The sequence below is a fragment of the Zeus faber genome (assembly GCF_960531495.2).
Source record: "Zeus faber genome assembly, chromosome: 4".
Classification (NCBI taxonomy): Eukaryota; Metazoa; Chordata; class Actinopteri; order Zeiformes; family Zeidae; genus Zeus; species Zeus faber.
In genome coordinates this window covers 2609354-2625559 of record NC_137191.1, presented here as the reverse complement: position 1 = coordinate 2625559, position 16206 = coordinate 2609354, and the positions used below count along the sequence as shown (strand labels likewise).

The following is a 16206-nucleotide window of genomic DNA, read 5'->3' as shown; positions in this document are numbered from 1 at the left end:
GGATTTCATCACCCTGGGGTTCACACTGTCAGGGTCAGCAGGCTTCCTGGTGCAAGGTTTCCCCAGCTGTCTTCTCAGCTGAGCTGTGTTGATGGGGACACTGAAGTGGGGGATAGTGGGGGGAGAGGGGCATCATTTCCGGTGTTGTCTGGGAGAGGGCACTGGGGAGGTATGAATAGGAGAGGCGATGTAGGGGCTGGAGGGGATGGTTGAGCAGGGCTGTTGGAGCTGGAACGAGTAGTGGAGAGTCGTTGATGGTGCAGGGTGGAGGAGGACAGTGAGTCCCCACATCAAACCTGTTGAAGAACTGGTTTAAGTCGTTGGCTCCGTCCAGATCACCCACTATTTGTGGGCCTGTTTACTGTATAGCCAGTGATCAACCTCATGTTGCACTACACCTCTCTGGCGTTTTGCTGTTGATTTAAGATCGAAAAATCAAGAGGTTTATGAATGTTCTCATCTTCTTTCTGTATGCCTCTTTGCTCTCCTGGAGCATCTCCTTCAGCTCCTTCTGCACTCGCTTCAGTTCTTCCATGTCACCAGACCCGACGGCCTGAGAGGGGGACTTGTAGGTCACTAATAATCCGAGGGAAAACACTACACCCTCTTGTTGGGTACAGTGTTCTCCACATAGAAGTTTATGTAGTCTGATATGGAATGTTTTAAGTCCAGTGTCCCGTCCATGTGGCTCACAGAGTTGTCTCAAAACTGTTTGAGGCAGTTTTGCCTTCCACACCCCATCCAAGTGGCCTTTTCAGGGCCCTCCGGCACAGAGACACAGAAGACGATGTTGTAGACACACCAGTTTATTGTACAGAGTTGGCCAGTAGGAAATAGCCAGGAGCAGATTGAACATTTAATGACAGTGCTCCAGAGACCAACCAATGAGCAACAGGTATGCAGCCGGCTGCTGGCTGCTCAACCCAGACCATGCCCACACCACACCGTTGTCTCAAAACAGAACCTCACCAACATCTTGTGACCATCTCCTCACAGTCCTGATGGTCACAGGAAGCAGACAAGCAGACAAGAGGCTCATACATGTGCTTGAGAATCTGCCCAGCGGTAGATTATATGGGCAAAGTCCTACGAACAAAAGGTGAATGTCCAGGCTATAGACATTCTCCTTCATGATGATATGTCCAGGGTCACACCATCTGTTGTTAACCAGCACGGCAATCCCCTTCCTCTATTATTTTCTCACCATCTGTAATCCCACCCTAAAAGCCCTCAATGGTGTTGTTAGTGTCGGAAATAATGTCCTGCAGCCATGTCTCCGTAAAGCACATAACACCGCGTTCTCGGTATTCCCCCTGCCTCTTTGTCAATACCATGAGCGTCTCCATCTTTTACGCAAGCAATCTCACATTGCCAATGACGATGGAATGGAGATAAAGTTTAGATCTTGTTTTCTTTGTTCATTGTTTCACCGCTGCTTTGCACCCCGCGGCTGAATCCGTATTGTGTTGGGTACAGCCGTCCACGTGCCAGCGGGTAGCGCAGGAGAATTATGAAAACGTGTGACACAAAAAAGTTTTACCACAACATTAAAACCACCTCTAATAACCACAAATATTGTGTAGCTCCCCCTCGTGCCGCCAAAGCAGCTCTGACCCGTCGAGGCATGGACTCCGCAAGACCGCTGAAGGTGTCCTCTGGTATCTGGCACCAAAATGTTAGCAGCAGATCCTATAAGTCTAGTAAGTTTTTTGTTCCAGCACATCCCAAAGATGCTCAATCAGATCAGACCCTATTCCTGGTCATCAACATGAAGCAGAAGAAAGTATGATTCATCAGACCAGGCCACCTTCTTCCATTGCTCCATGGTCCAGTTCTGACGCTCGTTCTGCCCATTGTAGGCACTTTTGCCGGTGGACAGGGGTCAGTATGGGGCACTCTGACCAGTTTGCAGCTGTGCAGCCCATACGCAGCAATCTGCGAAACAATGTGTGTTCTGACACCTTTCTATCATAGCCAGTATTTACTTTCTCAGAAATTTAAACTACAGTAGCTCTTCTGTGGGATCGGAACAGACGGGCGAGACTTCGGTCCCCACGTGCATTAATGAGCCCATGGGTGTCCACCTTGTCGCTGGTTCACCGGTTTTCTTTCCTTGGACCGCTTTTGGTAGGTACTAATCACTGCAGACTGGGAACATTCCACAAGACCTGCCGTTTTGGAGATGCAATGACCTAGTCGTCTAGCCATCACAATTTGGCTCTTGTCAAAGCCGCTCAGATCCTTACGCTTGCCCATTTTTCCTGCTTCCAACAAATCACCTTCAAGAACTGACTGTTCACTTGCTGCCTCATAGTTTATCCCAAACCTTGACAGGAGTCATTAGAACGAGATGACCAATGTTATTCACTTCACCTGTCAGTGGTTTTATTGTTATTGTTATTGTTATTGTTATTGCTATATGTTGTGGCTGATCGATGCAATGTTGTGATGATCTTGGGTTTGGCCTCATAGTCCTCATTGGACCTAGTGATGTGTCCCCATACCATGACTGTCTGAGTTATTGGGATGGGACACACCAAGTGCCAACGATCAGAAAGGGTGGGTTGTGATTGGGTGAATGGTGAGTGAAAGATAATTCAGTGATTGAGGGCAAGTCTCTCTGCTGCCCTTTGTTGCCGGGGATGGAGACATGCATCATTGGTGGGTGCCCCTGGAGTGGCCAGTAACATTAAAATAAATGACCTGCAACTGAGAAAAAATATTTTTTGATGTGCCTCGCACTTTGGTGGTCCAAGAATTAAATAAATACATTTACAGCCTTTTAAGGTATGTTTTATGCACTTGCGGCACACTTGTGACTGGTAAGATTTTCAGCATCTCCAACATTGTAAAAACTGACGCTCGCTAAAAAGCGTAATCCAGTGCATTTCTGCCATAGTTAACATCTGATTACGGCCACATAAGGCTATAAGTAACACTACTAAGTATAGAGTATACACTACTCACAAAAAGTTAGGGATATTTGGCTTTCGGGTGAAATTTATGGAAAATGTAAAAAGTTCACGCTACAGTGATATTATATCATGAAAGTAGGGCATTTAAGTAGAAGCATGCAATGGTGATTTCCTCATCTCAAACAATTTATTGAAACAAAAGCCAACAACAGTGTTGGGTACACCACAGCAAAAAATGTCAATGTCTCATTAACTTGTCATGTGGCCTTGAGCTTCAATGACAGCTTGACAACGACGTCTCATGCTGTTCACAAGTCGACTTATTGTCTGCTGAAGCATGGCACCCCACTCTTCTTGAAGGGCTGCCCTCAGGTCATTGAGGGTCTGCTGTACAGAGTTACGAGCCTCTACGCTGCGACTCAGCTGATCCCATCGCATTTTCTATGGGATTCAGGCCTGGAGAAAGTGCAGGCCACTCCATTTGAGGTACCCCAGTCTCCAGCAGTCTCCAGCAGCCATTCCCTAATGATGCGACCCCGATGAGCTGGAGCATTGTCATTCATTAAATGAGGCCTGTGTTGTTCATGCAGGGGCACAATGACTGGATTAATGATGTTAATCAGGTAGCATGGGCTTGTCACTGTACCATTCGCAAAGTGTAGGGCAGTTCTGTATTGAGACACACCTGCCCACACTGTAACACCAACACCACCAAAGGCACGTCTGTTGACAACAGTGGCTGATGCATAGCGCTCTCCTTGACATCTCCAACATCGTTGGCTGTCATCATTTCTGCTCAACGTGAATCGACTTTCATCAGAGAACAGCACTGAGGCCCACTGGTCCCCCGTCCAGCGTAAATGCTCCCTGGCCCATGCAAGACGATGATGCCTGTGCCTGATGGTTTGGTCAGGTATCCTTGCAGGTCGTCTAGCACGCAGACCACACTGATGGAAATGGTTTCGAATGGTCTGACGTGACACTTGGGTGCCTCTCACCACCCTTAAATGTGCCTGGAGTTGAGTGGCATTCATCATCCGGTTCTGCAGGGCACTGTTCACAATGAAGCACTCATCAGTGTGGGATGTGGCCAAAGGACGTCCACTTCTATGCCTTTCTGTGACTCTTCCAGTCTCTCTGTATCTGAGTTGCAAGCTGCTGATGACACTCTGTGACACTCTAAGCTCAGTGGCCACTTCTGAGAACATCCTGTTTGAAGCCTCGCAAGGGCGAGGTACTGTTGATCAGTTGTTAGGTGTCGTCTTGGTCTCATGATGTCAAAATGTGAACAGCATGTTAAAGAGGACTGTTTAAATACCAATTCTAATTGAACCAGGTCATGTATTCATGGATCAAACTCCTGTTGTGAATTTTGCCGTTCAGCTCCTTGTTAGAGAATAGCAAGTTGCGCAAAAAGTACTGAAACATTGAACAGTTGGACATGTGCATTCAAAAGTTTAGAGAAGGTCAAATTAAGTTCACCTGTAAAGGTTATAGTACATGTTAGGTTCATCCTGAAACTTCACCTGAAAGCCGAATATCCCTAACTTTTTGAGTAGTGTATATTATGTTTGCTGTGGTGAATCTATATCTTTAGTGGATTCAGGGCCGTCCAGGGACAGTATTAATGATATTGGAACTGAAGTGTTTGTGCTGCACTTTCAATTCAATTCAGTAATTAAAATGCATGCATTTAATAGTAATTTAATAATTAATATATAGTATTATATTTTTAACTTGTGCAGAAATACCATTGGTTTCAAAACCTATGCTGAATAGCGACACTCCTTTTCCAAGCCTGCTCCCGACCAGGCTAGGAGGAAAGGGTTAGTTGCCGTGGTAACCTGGCTGGCATCTTTTTATAGCGGCATCACAGGAACATGGTTGTGGGTAGCTGTAGCTAGCGGAAATAAGCCTTGCTTACTTCAAAACCAATACCTTTTCCTCCTTACACTAGCTTTTGCATCTTTTTGCTTTGGACAGCTTCTCAACGGAACCCCTTTCATGAATTGCATCTTTGTTAAGGTCACATTGTCATTTTTGTTGTGAGTGGGTCACAGTGGTGCTTTTTTAATTATCAGGTAATTTTTGAGACTGTACTTTTGTGGCTATTGATATAGGTTTCTTACCTACATCCTCCACTGCCAAAGCAGCTTGCCACAATTGTTAAAACAATTTGGCCTTATGAAATGAAAACACAGCCCTTTGTTTAGATTTTTCCTGAAACAGATTGTTGAGGCAGAAAATATCAGATTTTGTGTTTTGTAAATAGTACTACTTCTACATTGTGTAGTGTAATATGGTCCTGTAATTAATATTTACAGTTTAGTTTAGTGAAGGGGCCACTAGGTTTTTAATAAAACTTGGAAAATTTGAATGAAGTTTATTATCGGTCTACTCTGGTGGTTCTTGAAATTATTCTGTCACATTCAGGTTGAAATACGCTTTTTGAAATGTTCTCCAAGTCCAGGATAATATCAGATTCAGCGTCACTGTCGTTCTCAGCGTCGCTGTCGGAGAACTGACAACAGAAAATTAAGTCCAGTACGTGCTGCTTACACCGACTTGGATCTGTCGCACTGTTCAGATTAAGGTCCACGATATGATTTAGATCTTCCTCCACCAGCTTCTCGTAATCCATAACAACACGGAGATGAATGTCTTCACAGACAAGTGAAACCGGATCCTCGTCTTGTTTACAGAAGTGATGTCAGTACTTCTTCTTTGATTGTACACGTTGGTACACGCCCCTCCACAATGATGTCTCCGTTTGTGTGTAAAAGTAGTACGGTTTAAGGTTGAACTCTTTCAAAACATATCATATTCCATGTGACTTAACATCACACGGAATATGATTGATGATCTTCACCTGGACGATAGCATTAATGGAAATGATCGATCAGCATTGTTCAGCACTATTCAGCGTCTCGGTAAGTGAACAGTGTTTCCCCATGTAATTTAACAGGAACATTTTTCTACTATTTATAAATCAAACTCGGTTTTGAAAATTGAGAGATAAAAAAAATACGCAAAGGAACACGAATCTGGAAAAATCAAATTTTCCTTCAAGAAAGGATTTTTCAACTTATTTGACTTATTTATCTTTCAACTAGTACTCGTTGGAGACCCTGTCCATCTCCTGGTCCTCCGCTAAATAGGCCACGTGATCCTCATCGGAGTACTCGTCGGAGACCCCGTCCATATCCTCGTCCTCCGCTGAATGGGCCTCGTCCTACTCGTCAGAGGAGGGACCCACAGGGTCGACATCGTCCACCTCTGAACCATCGCTGGAGGGTCCAGACAAGAGAGGTGGTGGGGTCTGCGGTTGGGAGGGTTGACCCGGTCTGGAGGGCTGGTCAGGATTGTGCTGATGGAACCTCCTGATGAGGGTGTGGTCCAGAATGTGTCTCACAGGGACCCAGGACCTCTCCTCTGGACCGTAACCCTCCCAATCCACCAGGTACTGCCGGCCTCTCCCACGCCGGCGGGAACGTAGGAGACGGCGGACAGAAAAGGCAGGACCCCCCGTCAATGAAGCGCGGAGGAGGTGGGGGAGGCGACAAGGGGACCAGAGCACTCTCCCGGACCGGCTTGACTTTGGACACATGGAAGGTGGGATGGACGCGCATGGACCTGGGGAGCTTGAGCCGCACTGCCACCGGGTTGACGACCTTCTCGATCATGAACGGGCCGATGGGCCGAGGAGCCAGCTTCTTGGATTCCACCTTCAGGGTGAGGTCCCGGTTGGAGAGCCAGACCTTCTGGCCCGGCTGGTACTCCGGGGCGTGGGAGCGGCGACGGTTGGCAGCAGAGGTGTTGCGACCAGCGGCTCGGAGGAGGGCGGCCCGGGCCCGGGTCCAGGTCCTGCGGAGTGGCGAATGAAGGCCTGGACGGATGGGCAGGAAGCCTTCCTCTCAAGGACCGGGAAGAGAGGCGGTTGGAAGCCGTAGGTGCACTGGAAGGGGGAGAGGCCTGTGGCGGAACTGTTCAGGGTGTTGTGGGCATATTCCACCCACAAAAGCTGCTCGGACCAGGACGACGGGTGTTGTGAAGTCATGCAGCGAAGGGCCGTCTCCATCTCCTGGTTATTCCGCTCCGTTTGGCCGTTGGACTGGGGGTGGTTCCCTGAGGACAAGCTGATGGTGGCCCCCAGGAGCGCACAGAACTCCCTCCAGAAGACAGAGGCGAACCGGGGACCCCGGTCGGATACAACACCTACCTATTCTAAGCTGAATAATAGAAAGGAAAGAATTGCCTTGCCCAACACATCGCTTCGCCATGAAATATCCATGTCCTGGGATCACCATAGTTTGGTTCCGATAGGTAGTCTCGCTACCTTCCCTCGTCTCGATAAGTACAGCGTAGCGAAGATCGTTCGGCTGGAATTCTTTCGGAGCTGGTGTGTGGGGGCTTGGGGTTTGTCAGCCTAGTTCAGAGGATGTGGTGCACTCGTTCCACGCATTGAAGAACCCTCACAATTTAAAATGGCCCTTTGAGCCGGAAGGAGTGTTAGGCCCACGGCCTCCCAGCGCCACTAGAGGCCGCCCTTGCCCCATCTGCAGCTCCCTACTCAGACCCAATTGCACACACCTGGGATCAATTACCCGCACTGTATTTAGCCCCAGCTTCCTAGCCATTCCTTGCCAGACCGTCAACAAGCTTTCCCCGAGTTGCATCGCGATTGGCTCCCTTCCTAGTTCCTAGTTCCTAGTTCCTAGTTCCTAGTTCCAAGTTTATGTCTGGTTGTCTCGCCTTCTCTTTACCTGTCTGTCTCCGCTCGTCGCCCAGGACGCTCTATCCAGCCTGGTTCCCCGTCTCGCCACCCGGATCCTGGACCCCATCTCCTGGTCATCATCGTCCCTGCCCTGCCCTCCTCCATCCCCTCCCGACCAGGTCCCCCCGGCCAACTCCACCGTCCCGGTTAATAAACATCCCTTGCCTGCCTCCCGTCTCCCTGTGTCGTGCGTTTGGGTTCCTCCCTGTTCTGGTCGTGACAAGGAGGTATTCTTAAAACAAGGCTTCTTCAGTCAGGTTTAATGGAAGATACAGTAGAAGGCGGAAAGCCTTCAAGGTATAATGTGTACCTGAGGGATTTGGCTCAGAACGCCGTGCGAAATCGTGGTTTCAAAAGGAACCAAGAAAAAGACAAGACAAGTACCGCGGAGTACCACAACGGCAGTTAAAATGAAAGGATGGTGCCATCAGGTAAACTTCACGATTGCAAGAGAGAGCGGAGTCCTTGGGGAACAAAAAACTTAAGAGTGGTCGTGTTCCAGTGTTTTATGTCCTGTGGGGTGGCAAAACCGTAAGTGACTTCCTTCGATTGTCATTGGTCGAGGGGGTTCATGGGAGGTTTCCCATTAGTCTGTGGCAGAAGGAAAGTGTTCTCTTGATTCAGGTGTGTTTGGATGTAAGCTTTTACTCCAAACACGAATCATATTCATGTTTGTCAAAAAGGAATCTTGAAATAAAAGAAGATAAAACATGCATGTAAATAGATCAGCAAATTGCCTAAAGGAACATACATAAAGATATACTCATACCTCGATGAATCTTTGGAATGCAAGAAGATAAACCACATACTTGAACAATAAGTCTTGAAATAAGGAAGATAAACCCAAACACTTTTAATAGTAAATCTTGAAATAACCCCATCGGTGGCAGCTTGGGAGCATCCAAGTTCAGCAAATGGAAAGACAGCTTAAACATTTTATCATAACTTTTTTATTATACAGTTATCTCCCAAAGTCGAGAGTGGTATGGTTCTTTGCACAATCACCTAAGGAAAATGTTATACTGGTTACACATTGATTAAGATACATTTTCAGTTCGATGTCCCTTTTAGGGAAACAGGGTTCAGTTCATGTAAACCTTCTGGGTCAAATCATCCGCAGTTCACTGACCCAGCCATTTGCGCTGGGGTTCCCTGCTATTCACAGGAGGGGATAAACAGCAAATACCGCAAATGACTGTCTGCTCTTTTAGTCGGCTCAAACCGTTAATTGGTTTGATCTTCCAAGATCATTGTCTTACTGTGGTTGTCAGAGTGAGGGGAGCATATTCTCTCTCAAGGAGATGAGTCCAGATGGCCTCGCTACAACTGTATTCATTCATTATCATACATTATACTGAGGCAAATCCTAGCACAGTATGTACTCAAATGTTAGCAAGTGATCTCCCTCTTCTATTTCTGTGAATGCTCCATTGTATTTATCTCCCTTTCTTTTCTCTTGCTTCTCTTTTTGCCAGGTGGTTGAAACCCGGAAGAAAGTTTGCACCTCCAAGTCTGACCTTCGTAGCAATGACTTCAGCATTGTGGGATCCTTGCCACGAGACTTTGAGCTTTCCAACTTTGACTGTTATGGCAAACCCGTTGAAGTTATGGGGGTCCTTGGCAAAGTGCAGAGCAAAGCCAACAAGAAACCCCCACCCACAAAACCTGTAATACCAGCTGCAGCAAAACGTGTCGATCTCTATGCACGTGCTCTTTTCCCCTTCTCCTTTTTGTTCTTCAATGTAGTTTACTGGTCTGTCTATTTGTAAAAAATAATGGAAAATGGTATAGAGAGAGAACAGGTTTCATTTGTTAATTGAATTTATATTGTTTTGTGTTACAGTCTTAAAGCCTCTGCAAACATTTTAATGTAGCTTTTAATGTATCTTTTATATCCCTCAAAACAAAATTTGCTGCCTTTCCTTATTACATTTTTCTTAATCCATATCCATTATACACTTTAACAAGCGATGATTGCCCCAATTGGCAAATATACTCTTTATTTCTAAAATGAGATAACATTACAGAATGGGTGGCAACGTTTGTTATTAAAGAAACCTTGGAATACATTTATTTAATTCAAGAAATGTATCCTATATTGTTTCTTTTTAGTAAAGCTTTTAAGTAAAGGTATAAAACTTTAATAACTCAATCGATTATCTTCACTAGTGTGTAGTGGTAAGAAAGCTGACACTTGACACTCATGTGTTCCAAATAAGAATATCAGATTTTATAATCCATCCATCTATCCATCCATTTCCTTGACTTATCCGGCAGCAGACATGCAGAGCAGGGCAGCCAAGATGTTATTTTCCTCAACAACTTCCTCCAGCTTTTTCTGGGGGATTCTGAGGAGTTGCCACGGGAGCTGATACAGTATAATCCCTCCAGAACTTTACTTTTGTCACTGCCCAAAGCTCATGATAATTGGTGAGGTTTGGATCGAAGATTGACTGGTAAATTGAGAGCGTTGCCTCTCGACTCGGTCTGGTACATGGCCTGCATTACTTTAGATACTGCACAAAATTGAATCTGCATGTCAATCTCACATTCCCTCTCTCATGTACCCCCTTGTGAATGTGACTGCAAGATACCTAAATTCCTGTGTTTGTGTTAGTTGCTCTCTACCTCACCCAGCAGGGACAAGACATCCTTTTCCGGGCGAGAACCATGGTCAACTGTGGTTAACTCCCATACCGACCACATCACGATCACACGTGTCCTACATTCCCATCTTGAGCAGTCGGATAGTTAGCCAGGTCTGATGAAACAATTACAAAGTTGATCATCAACCTCAATTTATGAGCATGATTATGTTGGAACATGGTGTTTTTTTATGGACAATCCATGGCTAGGACAGAAGTCCAATGAGAAAGCACCTCTTGAGTTCAGATTGGGCCGGCCTTTACTCCCAATCACTGTCCTCCAGGATTCCACCATTGCCTACATGGGCATTGCAGCCCCTCAGTAGAACTATGCCAGGCAGAGTGTTTAATAGCATCCCACCCACTGTCTTAATCCTCCTCCCTGTGATCCAAACTTGCATTGTGGTCACTGGGACGAACTCCAACTGAGTGGCACCTATCCCTGGTGAGTATCCCTAACCTCCCCTGATGATATGCTCAGAGGTAAGCGACTATGTCTAGTTGGTACGGCTCAACCGCTCGCACCAGCTTTGTGGCAGTACATCCAAAGCGTAATGTTGGCTATAGTAGTTTGTCAGTAGGAAGCAACAACTTCCTGTTTTCTGTTTGTTGTTGCGTTCGGGTGGATGTTGCCAAAAGAGCTGATTTTCAGTAGTCCAAAAGAGTTCATAAACCCCTAAAGAAATCGGATAGATTGCACCTACTGTATCTATAAAAGCCTGTATGTTTAAAGGGAAGTGACAAAGTAAATGAAAACAATTGATTAGCGAAACGTAGTCATAAAAATGGGCAATGGTTGGCTACAATTTTAGTACAAGAGAGCATGATTACTCCAACCACCACACAATTGCCATATAGGTCTATTTGTTTTGGAATACATCGTTATGTTTATATTCAATTGGTTCATTCACTGATGAATGACTTCATCTATTTGTGATTGAATTTATTTTTATGTTCATAGGTTACTATGATTTATTATCCTAATATGGTAGGCTAGGTCCTTCAGATTTGTCTACTTGAACCTCAGGATTGTTCAGTGAATTGTTAATACGCAAATGTTGTAATAGCTTCACAAGAGCTGCAGATGCCTGTGCTCTCGAAAGAGATGAATAAATTATATTTATTAATAATAATATAATAATCCCTAAATATACCGGACCCTGCCACCCATAGGCTAAGTCTACTTCAAGTATTAGTGTAACATATACACACAAACCTATAGCCGCACCAGCACTGAAGATATACAATGGGTGATTAGGTCTCGGAATTTAGGTCTATTTTTATATGCCATCTTTGAATATTTTGTTACAATGATATGAGTAATAATATTTTCAAGGCTTGACATGAAAAACAACCAGTTATCATTTTTTCTGTTTTCAAATATAAAAATAATTTAAAACAATGACCCAACCAAGTTTTTATAAAACCATTTTCCCATCTGAACCAATACACAGAATCATACAATATACCGATTTCATGGCTTTCTTTTTCTCAAGTGTCAAAACCAAATTTAGATTTTAACCGTGTGTACATTTATCATATGTATATAATGAAAAACTGTATGGCAATAAGAACAGTGAAAAATATCAAAATTCTTATTCCATCTGTAAAAATCAAAACAAAATTGCTTCATAATTTTTTCTAATTAAGCTGCTTTCACACATGCACACTGGACAACGTCCTGATAATGTCCAGACCTGATTATCCAGATAATGTCCGGAGTTACCCTTTCACAAACGTAGCAAAAAGAAACTTGTAGCAAAGCACATGATAACTAACGAACTCTACGTGGAACTTAAATGTTAGCATGCATTATATCTACCACTAGAAGTGGCATTATTTCCATTACAATAGCAAAAATTCTATCATTTGGGCTATTTCTTTCAAATAAAGGCTTACTTAGTGACCATGTGACACATGCTCTCCCAGTTATGCACATGTCTGAAGAGGGGGGGCAATAATACGTAATAATACAACCATAATCCAATATCTTATCTAGGTTTGCACATTTAAAGTGCCCGTCACCACAGAATCACCCGCATGAATGTTACACAAATCTTTTCTTACATTAGTGCATGATCACACTTAAGTCTTATTTTTTCACACATCTCTTATGGCGTTCTTACATCTATCGCAACATCTCTGCTATTTTCATGTCTTCCAACCTCACAAACTAAGCTTTAGGTTTTTTAATAATATGAGGATATTAAGTGTGCACTGTTGATATCTAATGGATCATTGGTGGAATTGAGAGTGCTACAGGATGAACACAGACTAAGACATTTCTTTCACATCCACGGAGTAAGAATTAGTGATGGAACATATTTATTTGGAACAATATTTAAACAATATTTAAATATTTTTGTTTAGATTTTGTTTTAGATATTATTGCTGAACCTATAAGCTCATAATTTATAATGTTGCAATATTTGCCTTTCAAATTATCTAAACTAAATGATCTGCACGTTCCATTTATACTAAATTGGCTTAACCAGGAGGCTATTCTTGAAATCTCACTAGAATTAAGCAGCGATAACCAATGATAGTGTAGCCTATGTAAGCCAATACTTGCTGTTGGAGCTAAGAGGTTCCTCCTCATGTTGTTTGGAGCTAAGACAGTCTGACTCGAAGTCAGGATAAGAAGGTTATGAAGATATTACGTGCACGCTATCTATATATATTTATATATATATATATATATATATATATATATATATATATATATATACTCACTGAACCTTTTACTAGGAACACCTGTACACCTACGTATTCATGCAATTATCTAATCAGCCATCATGTGGCAGCAGTGCAATGCATACAATCATGCAGATGCGGGTCAGCAGCTTCAGTCAATGTTTACATCAACCATCAGAACGGGGAAAAAATGCTATCTCACTGTTTTCGACCATGGCATGATTGCTAGTGGAAGACAGGCTGGTTTGAGTATTTCTGTAGCTCCTGGGATTTAACGCAAAACAGTCTATAGAGGTTATTAGCAATGGTGCGAAAAACAAAAAACATCCAGTGAGTTACAGTTCTTGGATGAAAACGCCTTGTTGATGAGGGTGGTCAACAGAGAATAGTCAGATTGGTTCAAGCTGACAGAATCAGAATCAGAAATCAGAATCAGAAATACTTTAATAATCCCAGGGGGAAATATGTTTAAATTACTTTTAGATAGGCTATTTTAGCTCAGATAACAACTGTACAATTGTGGTGAGCAGAAAAACATCTCAGAATGCTCAACACGTCAAACCTTGAGGCGGATCGGCCATGACAGCAGACGACCACATCGGGTTTCACTTCTGTCAGCCAAGAACAGAAAGGCTGCAATGGGCACAGGCTCATCAAAACTGGACAGTTGAAAACTGGAAAAACGTAGCCTGGTCTGATAAATCTCAATTTCTGCTGAGGCACACAGATGATAGGGTCATAATTTGGCGCCAACCGGATGAATCCATGCACCCGACCTGCATTGTATTTTTTTTTTTTTTTAACCTGTGCTGTCAGCATGCTGGGCATACAACACAGAGTATTTGTATGCCATTGCATCCAGGACAGAGTTAGTCTGCAAGTGGAGTTCAAGTTCTCAACCTGCAATGCAACTCTTTATTAATTCTTAAATCATCAAGAGCTCCTGCAATAACTCTGTCCTGTGGATGACCTGTAGAATGACAAGAGCACAGTTTTTGGTTATAGAGAACCACCACCAACCCCTCTCTTTAGAGAACTATTTATCATGTTTGGGTCTATAAACAGCTGATTAGGACTCCAAGAGGGGGAGAATCACAGAATCAAAGGAGAGGAATGCAACCAGGAGGGTGCTGGGGTGCACTTGAAGCAGGTGTGATGGTGTGTGCTTGTGTGATGGGGTCCGCCTGTATGTGTTTGTGCGTGTGTGTGTGTATGTGTGTGTGTAAGATGTCCACCGGTGAGTGTACATGACTTATCCCCATTGGTACTGGTGTAGAAGGTCGGTATTATGTCGCGGCGCCTCCAAGCAGTGGAAAGGGCCCCGAAGCCTCCCCAAGCTCCGCAGCCATGTGGACACCCTACGGCTGCCGGAAAGCCCGAGTACCCTGCCCTGCGGCCACAGAAGACCCTCGGGCCCCCAGAGAAGCCAGAGGGCCGTGGAGCAACCCCCATGCCCAGCCCTGAGGAGCATTACCCATTCCCAGGGAGCACGAGGAGAACCCGCACCCCAGGGTCGCACACATACAACCAACCCCCAGGCCCCCAAGGCACGGACCGCAGGCCAGAATCCCAGCACCATGGCGACAGACCAACACCCTGCCCGAGCCGCCCGCCCCACGGGCGAGCCAGCAGGACTCCCATGCCCACCCACACCCCACTGCAGCCAACCAGACGCCCCACCCGGCGTGAGTGCCAAGTGCCCATACACGTAGCAGCGGGTGCGCAGCTTTGGGCACCTCGATGTTACCCCCACCCCCAGCACCCAGGCCACCTGCCAAAGAGAAGCCGCGCAGCAGAAGCAAATGGCCAACAGCCGCCCCCCACACCCACACCCCGACCCACACCCACAACGGCAAGCAGTCCCCCCAGGGGCCCCGGAGGGCACCCCGCGGTGCTCTCCGCAGCCCCGCCAGGTCGCAGCACATCCTAACCCACCAGGCGCAAGCCATCAGGACTCTAGCCCAGCTGGCAGGGGGGGCCCACCGACCACCCCCCAACCAACCCCGCCCCCACACCCACCAGCCAGCGACCGGAAAACCCCAGTGCTCAATGTGTGCTGTTGGTAATTGCAGTTAAAATTGCGGGGTTGGCGGTGCGAGTCCTTCAGACCAAGTCCAACCTGAATCACTCGCACCCCTCCTGCCCCACAGACCCTTGTCCGGTGGAGTGTTGTTCAGAGTAGGATTGGTGTGCGAGTGTATGGGTTCTAAGCTAATATGAGTGGGATTCTAATTGTCTCCCAAATAGGAGCCTTTCTGTGTGGAGTTTGCATGTTCTCCCCGTGCTCACATGGGGTTTCCTCCACCTCCCGTCAGTAAGGACCCCCACCAAAAACATGCACCCATCATTGTCTGACCAGCAATGGACAATTATCACCTGGTCCCCGGGCGCGTCCACGTACGCTGCCCACTGCTCCTGACTGTGCCCCCGGAGGAAGGACAAGCCAGGATGGGTCAAAAGCAGAGAATCCATTTCACCGGCCACCATCAAAAGCATGTGCATGTGTGTGTGTGCAAGCATGTGTTGTAGTGTGGTGTGTTGCGTGACTGATAAAGACTGTTTCTTTTCTTGTTTCTAAAACTTCGGGACGGACGAGAATCACACTTGGGCAGGAGCGTGACAGGCAAGATGGCATCTGCCCGCCGCATCCCCACCTACATAGCTTGCACCCTGCCCATCCCGCAAGCCCTTGGTCTATTGTGTGTTGTATGTGCTGAGTATTAGTTTTGGCACTGGGGGAGGTAGGCGAATCGCGACCGGGTCGATCCAGGAGCAACCGTGCGGACCACCTCCCCTGGACCCAAACATGCCCTAGTGCGCCCACCTCCAGTACCTGGTGGCAGCCAACTTACAGCGATCAGTCAGGGGCGTAGAGCGGTCCGTCATGCCCCTCTACCATGCCGGGCAGCTCCCCGCCCCCATCAGGCCCCTGATCAGCCCCCAGCCGCTGAGCATGCAGACCGCAGAACAGAGGGTGGCAGACGGCACCTCCACCCACAGCCCGACCCCCCAGTGATGAGCACCCCGCGCACCGAGAGCGTCAGAGGACAGGTACCCCGGCAGCCCACTGTTATGAGAGGAGACCGCCCCCCACTGAAGGAGGCCACAGGGTAAGCCCCACGCCTAGCACAGCCAGCCAGGTTCAGGACCCTGGTTGACAGGACCAGACGGAACTCCT

General features: G+C 46.2%; 1 protein-coding gene across 1 annotated transcript in view; it reads left to right on the top strand.

The window, feature by feature from the left end:
- LOC307229364 (glycine receptor subunit beta-like) overlaps nt 1-9534 on the top strand; it is a 78999-nt gene extending 69465 nt beyond the window's left edge. Inside the window, exon 11 of the mRNA XM_079999354.1 lies at nt 9165-9534. Within this exon, the coding sequence (XP_079855480.1) occupies nt 9165-9458 (294 nt within the window). The 3' untranslated portion in view covers nt 9459-9534. The remainder of the gene's footprint in view (nt 1-9164) is intronic.
- Nucleotides 9535-16206: the final 6672 nt, after the last annotated feature.